The sequence below is a fragment of the Erinaceus europaeus genome, chromosome X (genome assembly GCF_950295315.1).
Source record: "Erinaceus europaeus chromosome X, mEriEur2.1, whole genome shotgun sequence".
NCBI classification, from domain to species: Eukaryota; Metazoa; Chordata; class Mammalia; order Eulipotyphla; family Erinaceidae; genus Erinaceus; species Erinaceus europaeus.
In genome coordinates, this window is record NC_080185.1 from 42,308,055 (window position 1) to 42,321,098 (window position 13,044).

General features: G+C 43.1%; 1 protein-coding gene across 1 annotated transcript in view; it reads right to left on the minus strand.

The window, feature by feature from the left end:
- Positions 1 to 789: 789 nt before the first annotated feature.
- SLC25A43 (solute carrier family 25 member 43) overlaps positions 790 to 13,044 on the minus strand; it is a 75,842-nt gene continuing 63,587 nt past the window's right edge. Inside the window, exons 4-5 of the mRNA XM_060183480.1 lie at positions 8,981 to 9,112; positions 790 to 1,236 (exon numbers count right to left, since the gene is read on the minus strand). Coding sequence (XP_060039463.1) covers positions 1,036 to 1,236; positions 8,981 to 9,112 — 333 coding nt within the window. The 3' untranslated portion in view covers positions 790 to 1,035. The remainder of the gene's footprint in view (positions 1,237 to 8,980; positions 9,113 to 13,044) is intronic.

Sequence of the window (13,044 nt, forward strand, 5' to 3'; positions counted from 1 at the left end):
GGAAAAAATATTTCTGACATACAGAGAGAGAGAGAGAGAGAGAGAGAGAGAGAGAGAGAGAGAGAGAGAGTGTGTGTGTAAATTACCAGCTTGATATGAGAGATGGAGCTGATGTATGGGGTCGGCATTGCGGTGATATTGAATCTCCAAGGTGAAACAATTCTGACACGTGTATCACAAAAGCATAGGAGGAGGAGGGGAAAAAAAAAGAAGAGGAAAATCTAGTCGTGGTGACTCACTCAAAGTAAGTGTTTTTGTTCAGTCACATTTGATTTTTCAGTCTTGTATCAAATGTCCTACTTGATCCTTTCTAGGCAACTGGGACATCTTCAGTTGACTAAATAATTTATTTTCTGGCTAGGCTGGCAAGGCCAGTTTAAAAAAAAAAAAAGGCAGAGAATTTAGGCCACTTCATCTCTCCCTGACTTCATATACTGAAGCAGTCTGGTAGGGCTGGTGAAGTAGCTTTCTTGGATAGTGCATTGATTTGTCATGTGCACGGTCAAGGTTCGAGCCCGGCCACCATTGCATTGGAGGAAGCCTCTACTTCTTTGTTTTCTCTGTCTCTATCTTAAAAAAGGAAAAGAAAAGGCAGTGATAGTACAAAACAAAACAGTGTTTCCCCAAACACAAATTTCTAACCCTGGGATGCTTCAAGTGTAAAAAAAAAAGAAAAAGAAGGGTTATCTCATTGGTGATACCTATTGAATATTAAATGGTCAAACAGTGATGTTCAATGAGGCTGATGCGGGGCGTGGGAGTGCTGAACATAAGCCGTGGACCTGGGGCTGAGCCGCAACATGGTGTCTGTTTAGTCAGTTCAACTGAATCTGGTTACAAGGGGAGCATTACAGTGCTCAGTGATAAAGTCTCTCGGGAGGCTATCTTGAGACAGTCACGTGCAGAGGCCTTCGCGTGGCACAGGTGCCCACGGGACCATCAGTTGAGAGTCACACCCTGCACTCTGCACATGTGCAACCATGACCTGCAATTGTAGTGCACCTCCAGCCAGAGTGCTTCCAGTTCCATTCTGCTTTATAGGGTTGGCTTTTTAGACTTGAGCTGGCCAGTTTTGTAGAGGTTTTGGAATTCCCTCAGTTCCCGGGGTTTCAGGCTCTGATCCACCCCTGGGGCCAACTGATAGCTCAAGGGAGACACAATGTATCCATTTTGGTAAAGACAAACTCTCTTGCAGAACTCAAAGGTGCCAAACATCACTCCGAAATATGGAACAATCTGTTAAGCACAAGAAAGCAAAAGGTCATGTGACAATCTTTTTAAAAAATATTTTATTTATTATTGGATAGAGACAGAAAGAAACTGAGAGGAGAGGGTAGATATAGAGGCAGAGAGACAGAGACACATCTGCAGCCCTGCTTTACCACTTGTGAAGCTATCCTGGGGACCAGGGGCCTGAACCTCGGTTTCTGTGCTTGTAATGTGTGTGCTTAACCAGGTGTGCCACCACCTGGCCCCTGACAATCTTTTTTTTTTTTCCTCCAGGGTTATTGTAGTGCCTGCACTACGAATCCACTGCTCCTGGAGGCCATTTTTCCCATTTTGTTGCCCTTGTTGCCCTTGTTGTACTTGTTATTATTGCTATAGCTGCTGTTGTTGTTGGATAGGACAGAGAGAAATGGAGAGAGGAGGGGAAGACAGAGAAGAGGAGAGAAAGATAGACACCTGCAGACCTGCTTCACCGCTTGCAAAGCAAACCCCCTGCAGGTGGGGAGCTCGGTGCTCAAACTGGGATTCTTAAGCCGACCCTTGTACTTTGTGCCCACACCTGTCAATCTTAAAACCCAGCTCCCACACCTGTCAATCTTAAAACAAGAACAGGCTGGGGCCTGGCAATAGCACACCTAGTTAAGTGCACATGTTACCAATCTTAAGGACCCAGGTTCAAATCCCCAATCCCAACCTGCAGGGGAGAAGCTTCGTGAGCAATGAAATTGTGCTGCAGCTCTGTCTCTCTCTCTCTCTCTCTCTCTCTGTACCTCTCTCATTTCTATCTCCCCATTCCTTATCAATTTCCTCTGTCCTGTTAGATAAAAAAAACGTAACAAATGAAAAATTAACAATGGCAACAAAATGAAATGGTACTGGAGTGGGACGGTAGCGTAGCAGGTTAAGCATAGGTGCAAAGTGCAAGGACCTGCTCAAGGATCCCGTTTCGAGCCCCAGGCTCCCCAACTGCAGGGAAGTAGCTTCACAGGCAGTGAAGCAGGTCTGCTGGTGTCTATCATTCTCTCCCCCGTCTTCCCCTCCTCTCTCCATTTCTCTCTGTCCTATCTAACAACGACATAAATAACAATGATAACTACAACAACAATAAAAAAGGGCAACAAAAGGGAAAATAAAGAAATATACAAATTAAAAAAAAGATTTTAAAAAATGAAATGGTACATTAAGAAAAAGCCAATGTAAATGTTTGCCGTCAACTTGGGTCAGGTTAGACTGAGATAAAAGCTGCGGACAACAGTCTTCAGGGAATCAGGGACTAGATAAAAAAAAAAAAAAGAGCTGTGTTGGTGTGAATGGGAGAGGTAGCAGTACACCAGGAAAGGCAAGCTCTGGGGACAGGTGGTTTTTTGGGACTAGTATGAGTGTAGCCAGTCTGTTGCTTCCTGTCTCCATATGCTTATCTTGCTTGGAGTCATTGATGTGGTAAAAAGTACAATTAGTGCCAAATAGCCTTGAGTTCTCTTTTTTTTTTCCTTTTTTTTTTTTTTTGCTTTTTATTTGTCATTGCTGGAGTTTCACTGCTCTGTGCTGAGTTTTTAAATATTTATTTATTCATTCCCTTTTGTTGTCCTTGTTGTTTCACTGTTGTAGTGATCATTGTTGTTGTCGTTTTTGGATAGGACAGAGAGAAATGGAGAGAGACAGGGAAGACAGAGGGGGAGAGAAAGATAGACAACTGCAGACCTGCTTCACTGCTTGTGAATCAACTCCCCTGCCGGTGCGGAGCCAGGGGCTTGAACTGAGATCCTTACGCGGTCCTTGCACTTTGGGCCACCTGCACTTAACCTGCCACGTTACTGCCCAACTCCCTCTGTGCTGATTTTTTTCAGATGTAAAGAGCAGAGATAGAGAGGGAGAAAGACCACAGTACCAAAGCTTCCTTCAATGCAGTGGGGCCAAGGCTGAGTCTAATAGATAAATAAATAAGTTAGTTTATTTATTTATTTGGATAGAGACAAAAATAAATCAAGAGGGAAGAGGGAGATAGAGAGGGAGAAAGAGAGACACCTGCAGCACTGCTTCACTTTCTTGAAGCTTTCTCCCTGCAAATGGGGACAGGGAATTGAACCCAGGTCCTTGTGTACTCTAACATGTATGTTCAGTGGCTGTGCCACAACCTGGCCCCTGAGTCTAGAATTTAAATTAAAAAAAAATATTTATTTATTTTCCCTTTGGTTGCCCTTGTTGGTTTTTTAAATTGTTGTTGTAGTCATTATTGTTGTTGTTATTGATGTCGTCATTGTTAGATAGGATAGAGAAATGGAGAGAGGAGGGGAAGGCAGAGAGGGGGAAAGAAAGATAGACACCTGCAGAGTCACTGATGTGTTCACAAGTACAATTAGTGCCAAATACCCTGAGTTCTCTTTTTTTTCTTTCCCTTCTTTTTTTTTTTTTGGTTATTTATTTGTCATTGCTGGAGTTTCACTGCTTTGTGCTGAGTTTTTAAATATTTATTTATTCATTCCCTTTTGTTGTCCTTGTTGTTTCACTGTTGTAGTGATCATTGTTGTTGTCATTGTTGGATAGGACAGAGAGGAATGGAGAGAGACAGGGAAGACAGAGGGGGAGAGAAAGAAAGACAACTGCAGACCTGCTTCACTGCTTGTGAATCAACTCCCCTGCCGGTGCGGAGCCAGGGGCTTGAACTGAGATCCTTACGCGGTCCTTGCACTTTGGGCCACCTGCACTTAACCTGCCACGTTACTGCCCAACTCCCTCTGTGCTGATTTTTTTCAGATGTAAAGAGCAGAGATAGAGAGGGAGAAAGACCACAGTACCAAAGCTTCCTTCAATGCAGTGGGGCCAAGGCTGAGTCTAATAGATAAATAAATAAGTTAGTTTATTTATTTATTTGGATAGAGACAAAAATAAATCAAGAGGGAAGAGGGAGATAGAGAGGGAGAAAGAGAGACACCTGCAGCACTGCTTCACTTTCTTGAAGCTCTCTCCCTGCAAATGGGGACAGGGAATTGAGCCCAGGTCCTTGTGTACTGTAACATGTATGTTCAGTGGCTGTGCCACAACCTGGCCCCTGAGTCTAGAATTTAAATTAAAAAAAAATTTATTTATTTTCCCTTTGGTTGTCCTTGTTGTTTTTTTAAATTGTTGTTGTAGTCATTATTGTTGTTGTTATTGATGTCGTCATTGTTAGATAGGATAGAGAAATGGAGAGAGGAGGGGAAGGCAGAGAGGGGGAAAGAAAGATAGACACCTGCAGAGTCACTGATGTGTTCACAAGTACAATTAGTGCCAAATAGCCTGAGTTCTCTTTTTTTTCTTTTCCTTTTTTTTTTTTTTTTTTGCTTATTTATTTGTCATTGCTGGAGTTTCACTGCTCTGTGCTGAGTTTTTAAATATTTATTTATTCATTCCCTTTTGTTGTCCTTGTTGTTTCACTGTTGTAGTGATCATTGTTGTTGTCATTGTTGGATAGGACAGAGAGGAATGGAGAGAGACAGGGAAGACAGAGGGGGAGAGAAAGAAAGACAACTGCAGACCTGCTTCACTGCTTGTGAAGCGACTCCCAGGCAGGTGGGGAGCCGGGGGCTTGAACTGAGATCCTTACGCCGTTCCTTGCGCTTTGGGCCACCTGCGCTTAACCTGCCACGTTACTGCACAACTCCCTCTGTGCTGATTTTTTTCAGATGTAAAGAAAGAGATAGAGAGGGAGAAAGACCACAGTACCAAAGCTTCCTTCAATGCAGTGGGGCCAAGGCTGAGTCTAATAGATAAATAAATAAGTTAGTTTATTTATTTATTAGGATAGAGACAAAAATAAATCAAGAGGGAAGAGGGAGATAGAGAGGGAGAAAGAGAGACACTTGCAGCACTGCTTCACTTTCTTGAAGCTCTCTCCCTGCAAATGGGGACAGGGAATTGAGCCCAGGTCCTTGTGTACTCTAACATGTATGTTCAGTGGCTGTGCCACAACCTGGCCCCTGAGTCTAGAATTTAAATTAAAAAAAAATTTATTTATTTTCCCTTTGGTTGTCCTTGTTGTTTTTTTAAATTGTTGTTGCAGTTATTATTGTTGTTGTTATTGATGTCGTCATTGTTAGATAGGATAGAGAAATGGAGAGAGGAGGGGAAGGCAGAGAGGGGGAAAGAAAGATAGACACCTGCAGAGTCACTGATGTGTTCACAAGTACAATTAGTGCCAAATAGCCTGAGTTCTCTTTTTTTTCTTTTCCTTTTTTTTTTTTTTTTTTGCTTATTTATTTGTCATTGCTGGAGTTTCACTGCTCTGTGCTGAGTTTTTAAATATTTATTTATTCATTCCCTTTTGTTGTCCTTGTTGTTTCACTGTTGTAGTGATCATTGTTGTTGTCATTGTTGGATAGGACAGAGAGAAATGGAGAGAGACAGGGAAGACAGAGAGGGAGAGAAAGATAGACAACTGCAGACCTGCTTCACTGCTTGTGAATCAACTCCCCTGCCGGTGCGGAGCCAGGGGCTTGAACTGAGATCCTTACGCGGTCCTTGCACTTTGGGCCACCTGCACTTAACCTGCCACGTTACTGCCCAACTCCCTCTGTGCTGATTTTTTTCAGATGTAAAGAGCAGAGATAGAGAGGGAGAAAGACCACAGTACCAAAGCTTCCTTCAATGCAGTGGGGCCAAGGCTGAGTCTAATAGATAAATAAATAAGTTAGTTTATTTATTTATTTGGATAGAGACAAAAATAAATCAAGAGGGAAGAGGGAGATAGAGAGGGAGAAAGAGAGACACCTGCAGCACTGCTTCACTTTCTTGAAGCTTTCTCCCTGCAAATGGGGACAGGGAATTGAACCCAGGTCCTTGTGTACTCTAACATGTATGTTCAGTGGCTGTGCCACAACCTGGCCCCTGAGTCTAGAATTTAAATTAAAAAAAATATTTATTTATTTTCCCTTTGGTTGCCCTTGTTGGTTTTTTAAATTGTTGTTGTAGTCATTATTGTTGTTGTTATTGATGTCGTCATTGTTAGATAGGATAGAGAAATGGAGAGAGGAGGGGAAGGCAGAGAGGGGGAAAGAAAGATAGACACCTGCAGAGTCACTGATGTGTTCACAAGTACAATTAGTGCCAAATAGCCTGAGTTCTCTTTTTTTTCTTTCCCTTTTTTTTTTTTTTTTGGTTATTTATTTGTCATTGCTGGAGTTTCACTGCTTTGTGCTGAGTTTTTAAATATTTATTTATTCATTCCCTTTTGTTGTCCTTGTTGTTTCACTGTTGTAGTGATCATTGTTGTTGTCATTGTTGGATAGGACAGAGAGAAATGGAGAGAGACAGGGAAGACAGAGGGGGAGAGAAAGAAAGACAACTGCAGACCTGCTTCACTGCTTGTGAAGCGACTCCCAGGCAGGTGGGGAGCCGGGGGCTTGAACTGAGATCCTTACGCCGTTCCTTGCGCTTTGGGCCACCTGCGCTTAACCTGCCACGTTACTGCCCAACTCCCTCTGTGCTGATTTTTTTCAGATGTAAAGAAAGAGATAGAGAGGGAGAAAGACCACAGTACCAAAGCTTCCTTCAATGCAGTGGGGCCAAGGCTGAGTCTAATAGATAAATAAATAAGTTAGTTTATTTATTTATTAGGATAGAGACAAAAATAAATCAAGAGGGAAGAGGGAGATAGAGAGGGAGAAAGAGAGACACTTGCAGCACTGCTTCACTTTCTTGAAGCTCTCTCCCTGCAAATGGGGACAGGGAATTGAGCCCAGGTCCTTGTGTACTCTAACATGTATGTTCAGTGGCTGTGCCACAACCTGGCCCCTGAGTCTAGAATTTAAATTTAAAAAAAATTTATTTATTTTCCCTTTGGTTGTCCTTGTTGTTTTTTTAAATTGTTGTTGCAGTTATTATTGTTGTTGTTATTGATGTCGTCATTGTTAGATAGGATAGAGAAATGGAGAGAGGAGGGGAAGGCAGAGAGGGGGAAAGAAAGATAGACACCTGCAGAGTCACTGATGTGTTCACAAGTACAATTAGTGCCAAATAGCCTGAGTTCTCTTTTTTTTCTTTTCCTTTTTTTTTTTTTTTTTTTGCTTATTTATTTGTCATTGCTGGAGTTTCACTGCTCTGTGCTGAGTTTTTAAATATTTATTTATTCATTCCCTTTTGTTGTCCTTGTTGTTTCACTGTTGTTGTCGTTGTTGGATAGGACAGAGAGAAATGGAGAGAGACAGGGAAGACAGTGCGGGAGAGAAATGTAGACAACTGCAGACCTGCTTCACTGCTTGTGAAGCGACTCCCCTGCAGGTGGGGAGCCGGGGGCTTGAACTGGGATCCTTACGCCAGTCCTTGCGCTTAACCCTCTGTACTACTGCCCAACTCCCAATAGTTTTAAAGGTATTTTAAATTTTTATTTTGATAACACACACACACACACACACACACTCACACACTCACACACACACCCACCCACACACACACAAAGATAAGTAATGGTAGGGGAGGTGGCAGAGTGGATGAAGCATTGGACTCTCAAGCATGAGGTCTTGAGTTCAATCCCCAGTAACACATATGCCAGAGTGATGTATGGTTCATTCTCTCTCTCCTCTTATCCCTCTCATTAATAAATAAATAGGGGAGTTGGGTGGTAGCGCAGCAGGTTAAGCGCAGGTGGCGCAAAGTGCAAGGACCTGCCTAAGGATCCCGGTTCGAACCCCCAGCTCCCCACCTGCAGGGCAGTCACTTCACAAGTGGTGAAGTAGGTCTGCAGGTGTTTTTCTCTCCCCCTCTGTCTTCCCCTCCTCTCTCCATTTCTCTCTGTCCTATCCAACAACAATGACATCAATAATAACTACAACAACAAAAAAACAAGGACAACAAAAAGGGAATAAATAAATATTAAAAATTAAAAATAAATAAATAAATACAAGACTAAAAATGAGAGAAAGATAGGCACACAGATATCGCAGCACTTCTCAGCTCTGACTTACAGTAGTGCTGGAGATTGAATCTGGGACCTCATAGCCCTTGGCATGGGAATCTTTTTGCTGAACCATTATGCTTTCTCTGCCACCCAAACAATCAATTTTAAAACACTTTCAACATCTGGGGAGGTGGCACAACGGTATGGCACAGGACCTGCAAGTGTGAGGTTCTGAGTTTGATTCCCAGAAGCATGTATGCTGGAGTGATGTTCTTGTCCTCTCTTTATAGTCTTTTTTTTCTTCTTCCCTCTGACAAACACTGCTCTTTTCTGGCTTATGGTGATGCAGAGGATTGAACTTGAGACCTCGGAGTTTCAGGTATGGAAGTTAATTACAGAACCACCATGAGTTTTTTTTTTTTTTTTAACCAGCGCTCAGTTCTGGCTTATGGTGGTGCAGGGGATTAAACCTGGGGCTTTGGAGCCTCAGGCACGAGAATCTCTTTGTATAATCATTATGCTTTCAACCCCTGTCACCATGATCTTCTGAACTTCTGTTATTGATTTGGTTTTGCTTGTAGGGTTCTTTGGGAATCTGATGTAAGCTATGAGTCTTCTGCACACGCGCGCGCGCGCGCACACACACACACACACACACACACACACACACACACACACACACACCTTTAAGGTGAGGGTTATGTTCCCTTCCATGGTTCATGAACTCAGTGTTAGGAGTCTCAGGCACTCTGGGATAGAGCATTAGATACCCCCACAGTGCACAGACGGGGTGTTTCCATGCCAACTGTAGCAGGAGATGCAAAGGAACAGGGGAGAACAGGATGTGGCAGAGAATAGGGAGAGACCCAGCACTCCTCTCACCTTCAGTAAATTGGCTGACCATCCACTCCAAAGCCCTAGTGCCCCCTGGGTTTTCACTGTCTGCCGGAAGCAGTCCACTACTCCTGAGAACTGGACATCTCCTCCACAGTTGGGAAGGTAAGGGCTCTGAGCCTGGCAGGAAATAGAAGATGGCATGAGGTAACTTACTTCAGGCAGCATGAAAATGGTCTTGAGTCTGGAGTTTGGAAGGCATGTTTCCGGTCAACACAGTGGCACAAAAATGCCATTGTTCGGCTCTTCATCTTTCTTTTTTTTTTTTTAAGATTTTATTTATTTATGAGAACTATAGGAGGAGAGAGAAAGAACCAGACATCACTCTGTCACATGTGCTGCCAGGGATCGAACCTCATGCTTGAGAGTCCAAAGCTTTACCGCTGCACCACCTCCCGGACCACGGCTCTTCATCTTTCATGGGTTTAGAATAAGTAGCAATTGGGAGTCGGGCGGTAGCGCAGTGGGTTAAGCGCAGGTGGTGCAAAAGCACAAGGACCGGCATAAGGATCCCAGTTCGAGCCCCTGGTTCCCCACCTGCAGGAGAGAGTCCCTTCACAGGCGGTGAAGCAGGTCTGCAGGTGTCTCTCTTTCCCCCTCTGTCTTCTCTTCCTCTCTCCATTTCTCTCTGTCCTATCCAACAACAGTGACATCAATAATACCTACAACAATAAAATAACAAGGGCAACAAAAGGGAATATAAATAAATAAATAAATATAAAAAAATAAAAAAAGAATAAGTAGAAATTCTCCTGTGATGAGGGCTGAGGTGGGCTTGCCCACAGGATGCTTGCCATCTAGTAGAGTAAGTAGCAACATTCAGTGGAATCTTGCTACCTCACTCATAGTTGTGGTTACTTTTGCTTGGAAGAAGGTAGACCTCTGAGGAAGATTCAGCCTCACACATTGGTTGCTTCTCAACTGATGTTCTCTGGGCATGATTTTTTTTTTTTTGCCTACGTTCTTTTTTAATATTTATTTTATTTATTTATTCCCTTTTGTTGCCCTTGTTGTTTTATTGTTGTAGTTATTATTGTTGTTGTCGTTGTTGGATAGGACAGAGAGAAATGGAGAGAGGAGGGGAAGACAGAGAGGAGGAGAGAAAGACAGACACCTGCAGACCTGCTTCACCGCCTGTGAAGCGACTGCCCTGCAGGTGGGGAGCCGGGGTTAGAACCGGGATCCTTATGTCGTTCCTTGTGCTTTGCGCCACCTGCACTTAACCCGCTGCGCTACAGCCCGACTCCCTGGGCATGATTTTTAAAAAAGTTTTTATATATTTATTTATTCCCTTTTGTTGCCCTTGTTGTTTTATTGTTGTAGTTGTTGTTGTTATTGATGTTGTCGTTGTTGGATAGGATAGAGAGAAATGGAGAGAGGCGGGGAAGACAGAGAGTGGGAGAGAAAGACAGACACCTGCAGATCTGCTTCACCCTTGTGAAGGGACTCCTCTGCAGGTGGGGAGCCGGAGGCTGGAACCGGGATCCTTATGCCGGTCCTTGCGCTTTGAGCCAGCTGCTCTTAGCCCGCTGCGCTACCACCCGACTCCCGATTTTTTTATTTCTTTATTGGGGAATTAATGTTTTACATTCAACAGTAAATACAATAGTTTGTACATGCATAACATTCCCCAGTTTCCCATATAACAATACAGCCCCCACTAGGTTCTCTGTCATCCTTCTTGGACCTGTATTCTCCCCACCCCAGAGTCTTACTTTGGTGTGATACACCAATTCCATTTCAGGTTCTACTTGTGTTTTTTTTTCTTCTGATTTGTTTTTCAACTTCTGCCTGAGAGTGATATCATCCCATATTCATCTTTCTGTTTCTGACTTATTTCACTTAACATGAATTTTTCAAGGTCCATCCAAGATTGGATGAAAACAGTGAAGTCACCATTTTTTACAGCTGAGTAGTATTCCATTGTGTATATATACCACAACCTGCTCAGCCACTCATCTGTTGTTGGACACCTGGGTTGCTTCTAGGTTTTGGCTATTACAAATTGTGCTGCCAAGAACATATGTGTACACAGATCTTTTTGGATGGATATGTTGGGTTCCTTAGGCTATATCCCCAGGAGAGGAATTGCAGGATCATAGGGTAGGTCCATTTCTAGCCTTCTGAGAGTTCTCCGGACTGTTCTCCACAGAGGTTGGACCAATTGACATTCCCACCAGCCGTGCAGGAGGGTTCCTTTGACCCCCACACCCTCTCCAGCATTTGCTGCTGTTACCTTTTCTGATGTATGACATTCTCTCAGGAGTGAAGTGGTATCTCATTGTTGTCTTTATTTGCATTTCTCTGACAATCAGAGACTTGGAGCATTTTTTCATGTGTTTCTCAGCCTTTCGGATCTCTTCTGTGGTGAATATTCTGTCCATGTCTGCCCCCCATTTTTGGATAGGGTTATTTGTTGTCTTGTTGTTGAGTTTGGCAAGCTCTTTATATATGTTGGTTATTAAACTCTTGTTTGATGTATGGCATGTAAAGATCTTCTCCCATTTTGTGAGGGGTCTCTTGGTTTGGGTAGTGGTTTTTTTTTTTGCTGTGAAGAAGCTTTTTAATTTGATGTAGTCCCATAGGTTTATACTTGCCTTAGTCTTCTTTGTAATTGGATTCATTTCATTGAAGATGTCTTTAAAATGTATGCGGAAAAGAGTTCTGCCAATATTTTCCTCTAAGTATCTGATAGTTTCTGGCCTAACACCCAAGTCCTTGATCCACTTGGAATTGACTTTTGTATTTGGTGAAATACAGTGGTTCAGTTTCATTCTTCTGCATGTTTCAACCCATTGTTTCCAACACCATTTGTTGAAGAGACTCTGCTTTCCCCGTTTAATAGTCTGGGCACCTTTGTCAAAGACTAGATGTCCATAGGTGTGGGCCGATTTTTTTTTTTTTGTCACCAGGGTTGTCATTGGGATTGGATACTGCATGGTAATCCACTGTTCCTGGTGACTATTCCCCCCTTGTTTTCTGATCAAGATATAGACAAATACAGTGGTGCAGGTGGTAGTGCACTTGATTGAGAGATACAGTGTGTAAGGACGTGGATCAGAGCCCCCAGTCTCCACCTGCAGGTGGAAAGCTTCACGAGTGGTGAAGCTGTGCAGCAGGTGTTTTTCTTCATCTCTCCTTCTATGTATCCCCTTATTTTGTTTGTTTCTGTCTCTAGCTTATAAATGAATAAATAAATAAATAAATAAATAAAGCCCGATAGGCCTTGATGAATGGTTGAATAAATCAGGCACTAAGAATGAGTGAAAGAGTGTGGTCCAGGAGGTGGTGCAGTAGATAAAGCATTAGACTCTCAAGCATAAGGTCCTGAGTTCGATCCCTGGCATCACATGTACCAGAGAGTGATGTCTGGTTCTTTCTCTCTCTCCTCCTTCCTTTATAATAAACAAACAAACAAACAACTAAATAAATAAAAGAATGTGTGAAAGGAAGGAATCCCAAGTTTCTGGACTGGGGTCTTCTAGTTGGATGGTGGTGGCATTTGCTGAGATAAGAAGTACAGAACAGGCGTGGTGAAATAGCTCACTTGGATAGTGCGCTGCTTTGCCCAGCCCCCACTGCATTGAAGGAAATTTTGGTTCTAGGATCCCTCTCTCCCTTCCTTTCCTTCTCCCTCTCCCTCTCCCTGTCTCTCTCTGTGTTGTTTCTCCACTGAGCCACCTCCAGGACAACACTGTGTTGTTTCTCTTTCTGACTCTCTGTCTGAGAAAAATCATTCCAGAGCAACGAAGCCTTGGAGATGACAAAAAGACACACAGACACACACACACACGGGGGAGGGGGTGGAGAATGAGAGAATAAATTTGACATGTTGAAGGGAAGGCAGTAGTGGGTTCCAGGTGTGCTGGGTTAAATCTTTTTTTTTTTTTAAACAGAGCACTGCTCAGCTCTGATGGTGCTGGGGATTGAACCTGGGACCTTAGAGATTCTGGTATGAAGGTTGTTTGCCTATATTATAGGGCCATAGCAATCAAAACTGCCTGGGAACCAAAATAGACACACTAACTAGTGGAATAGAATTGAGAGCCAAG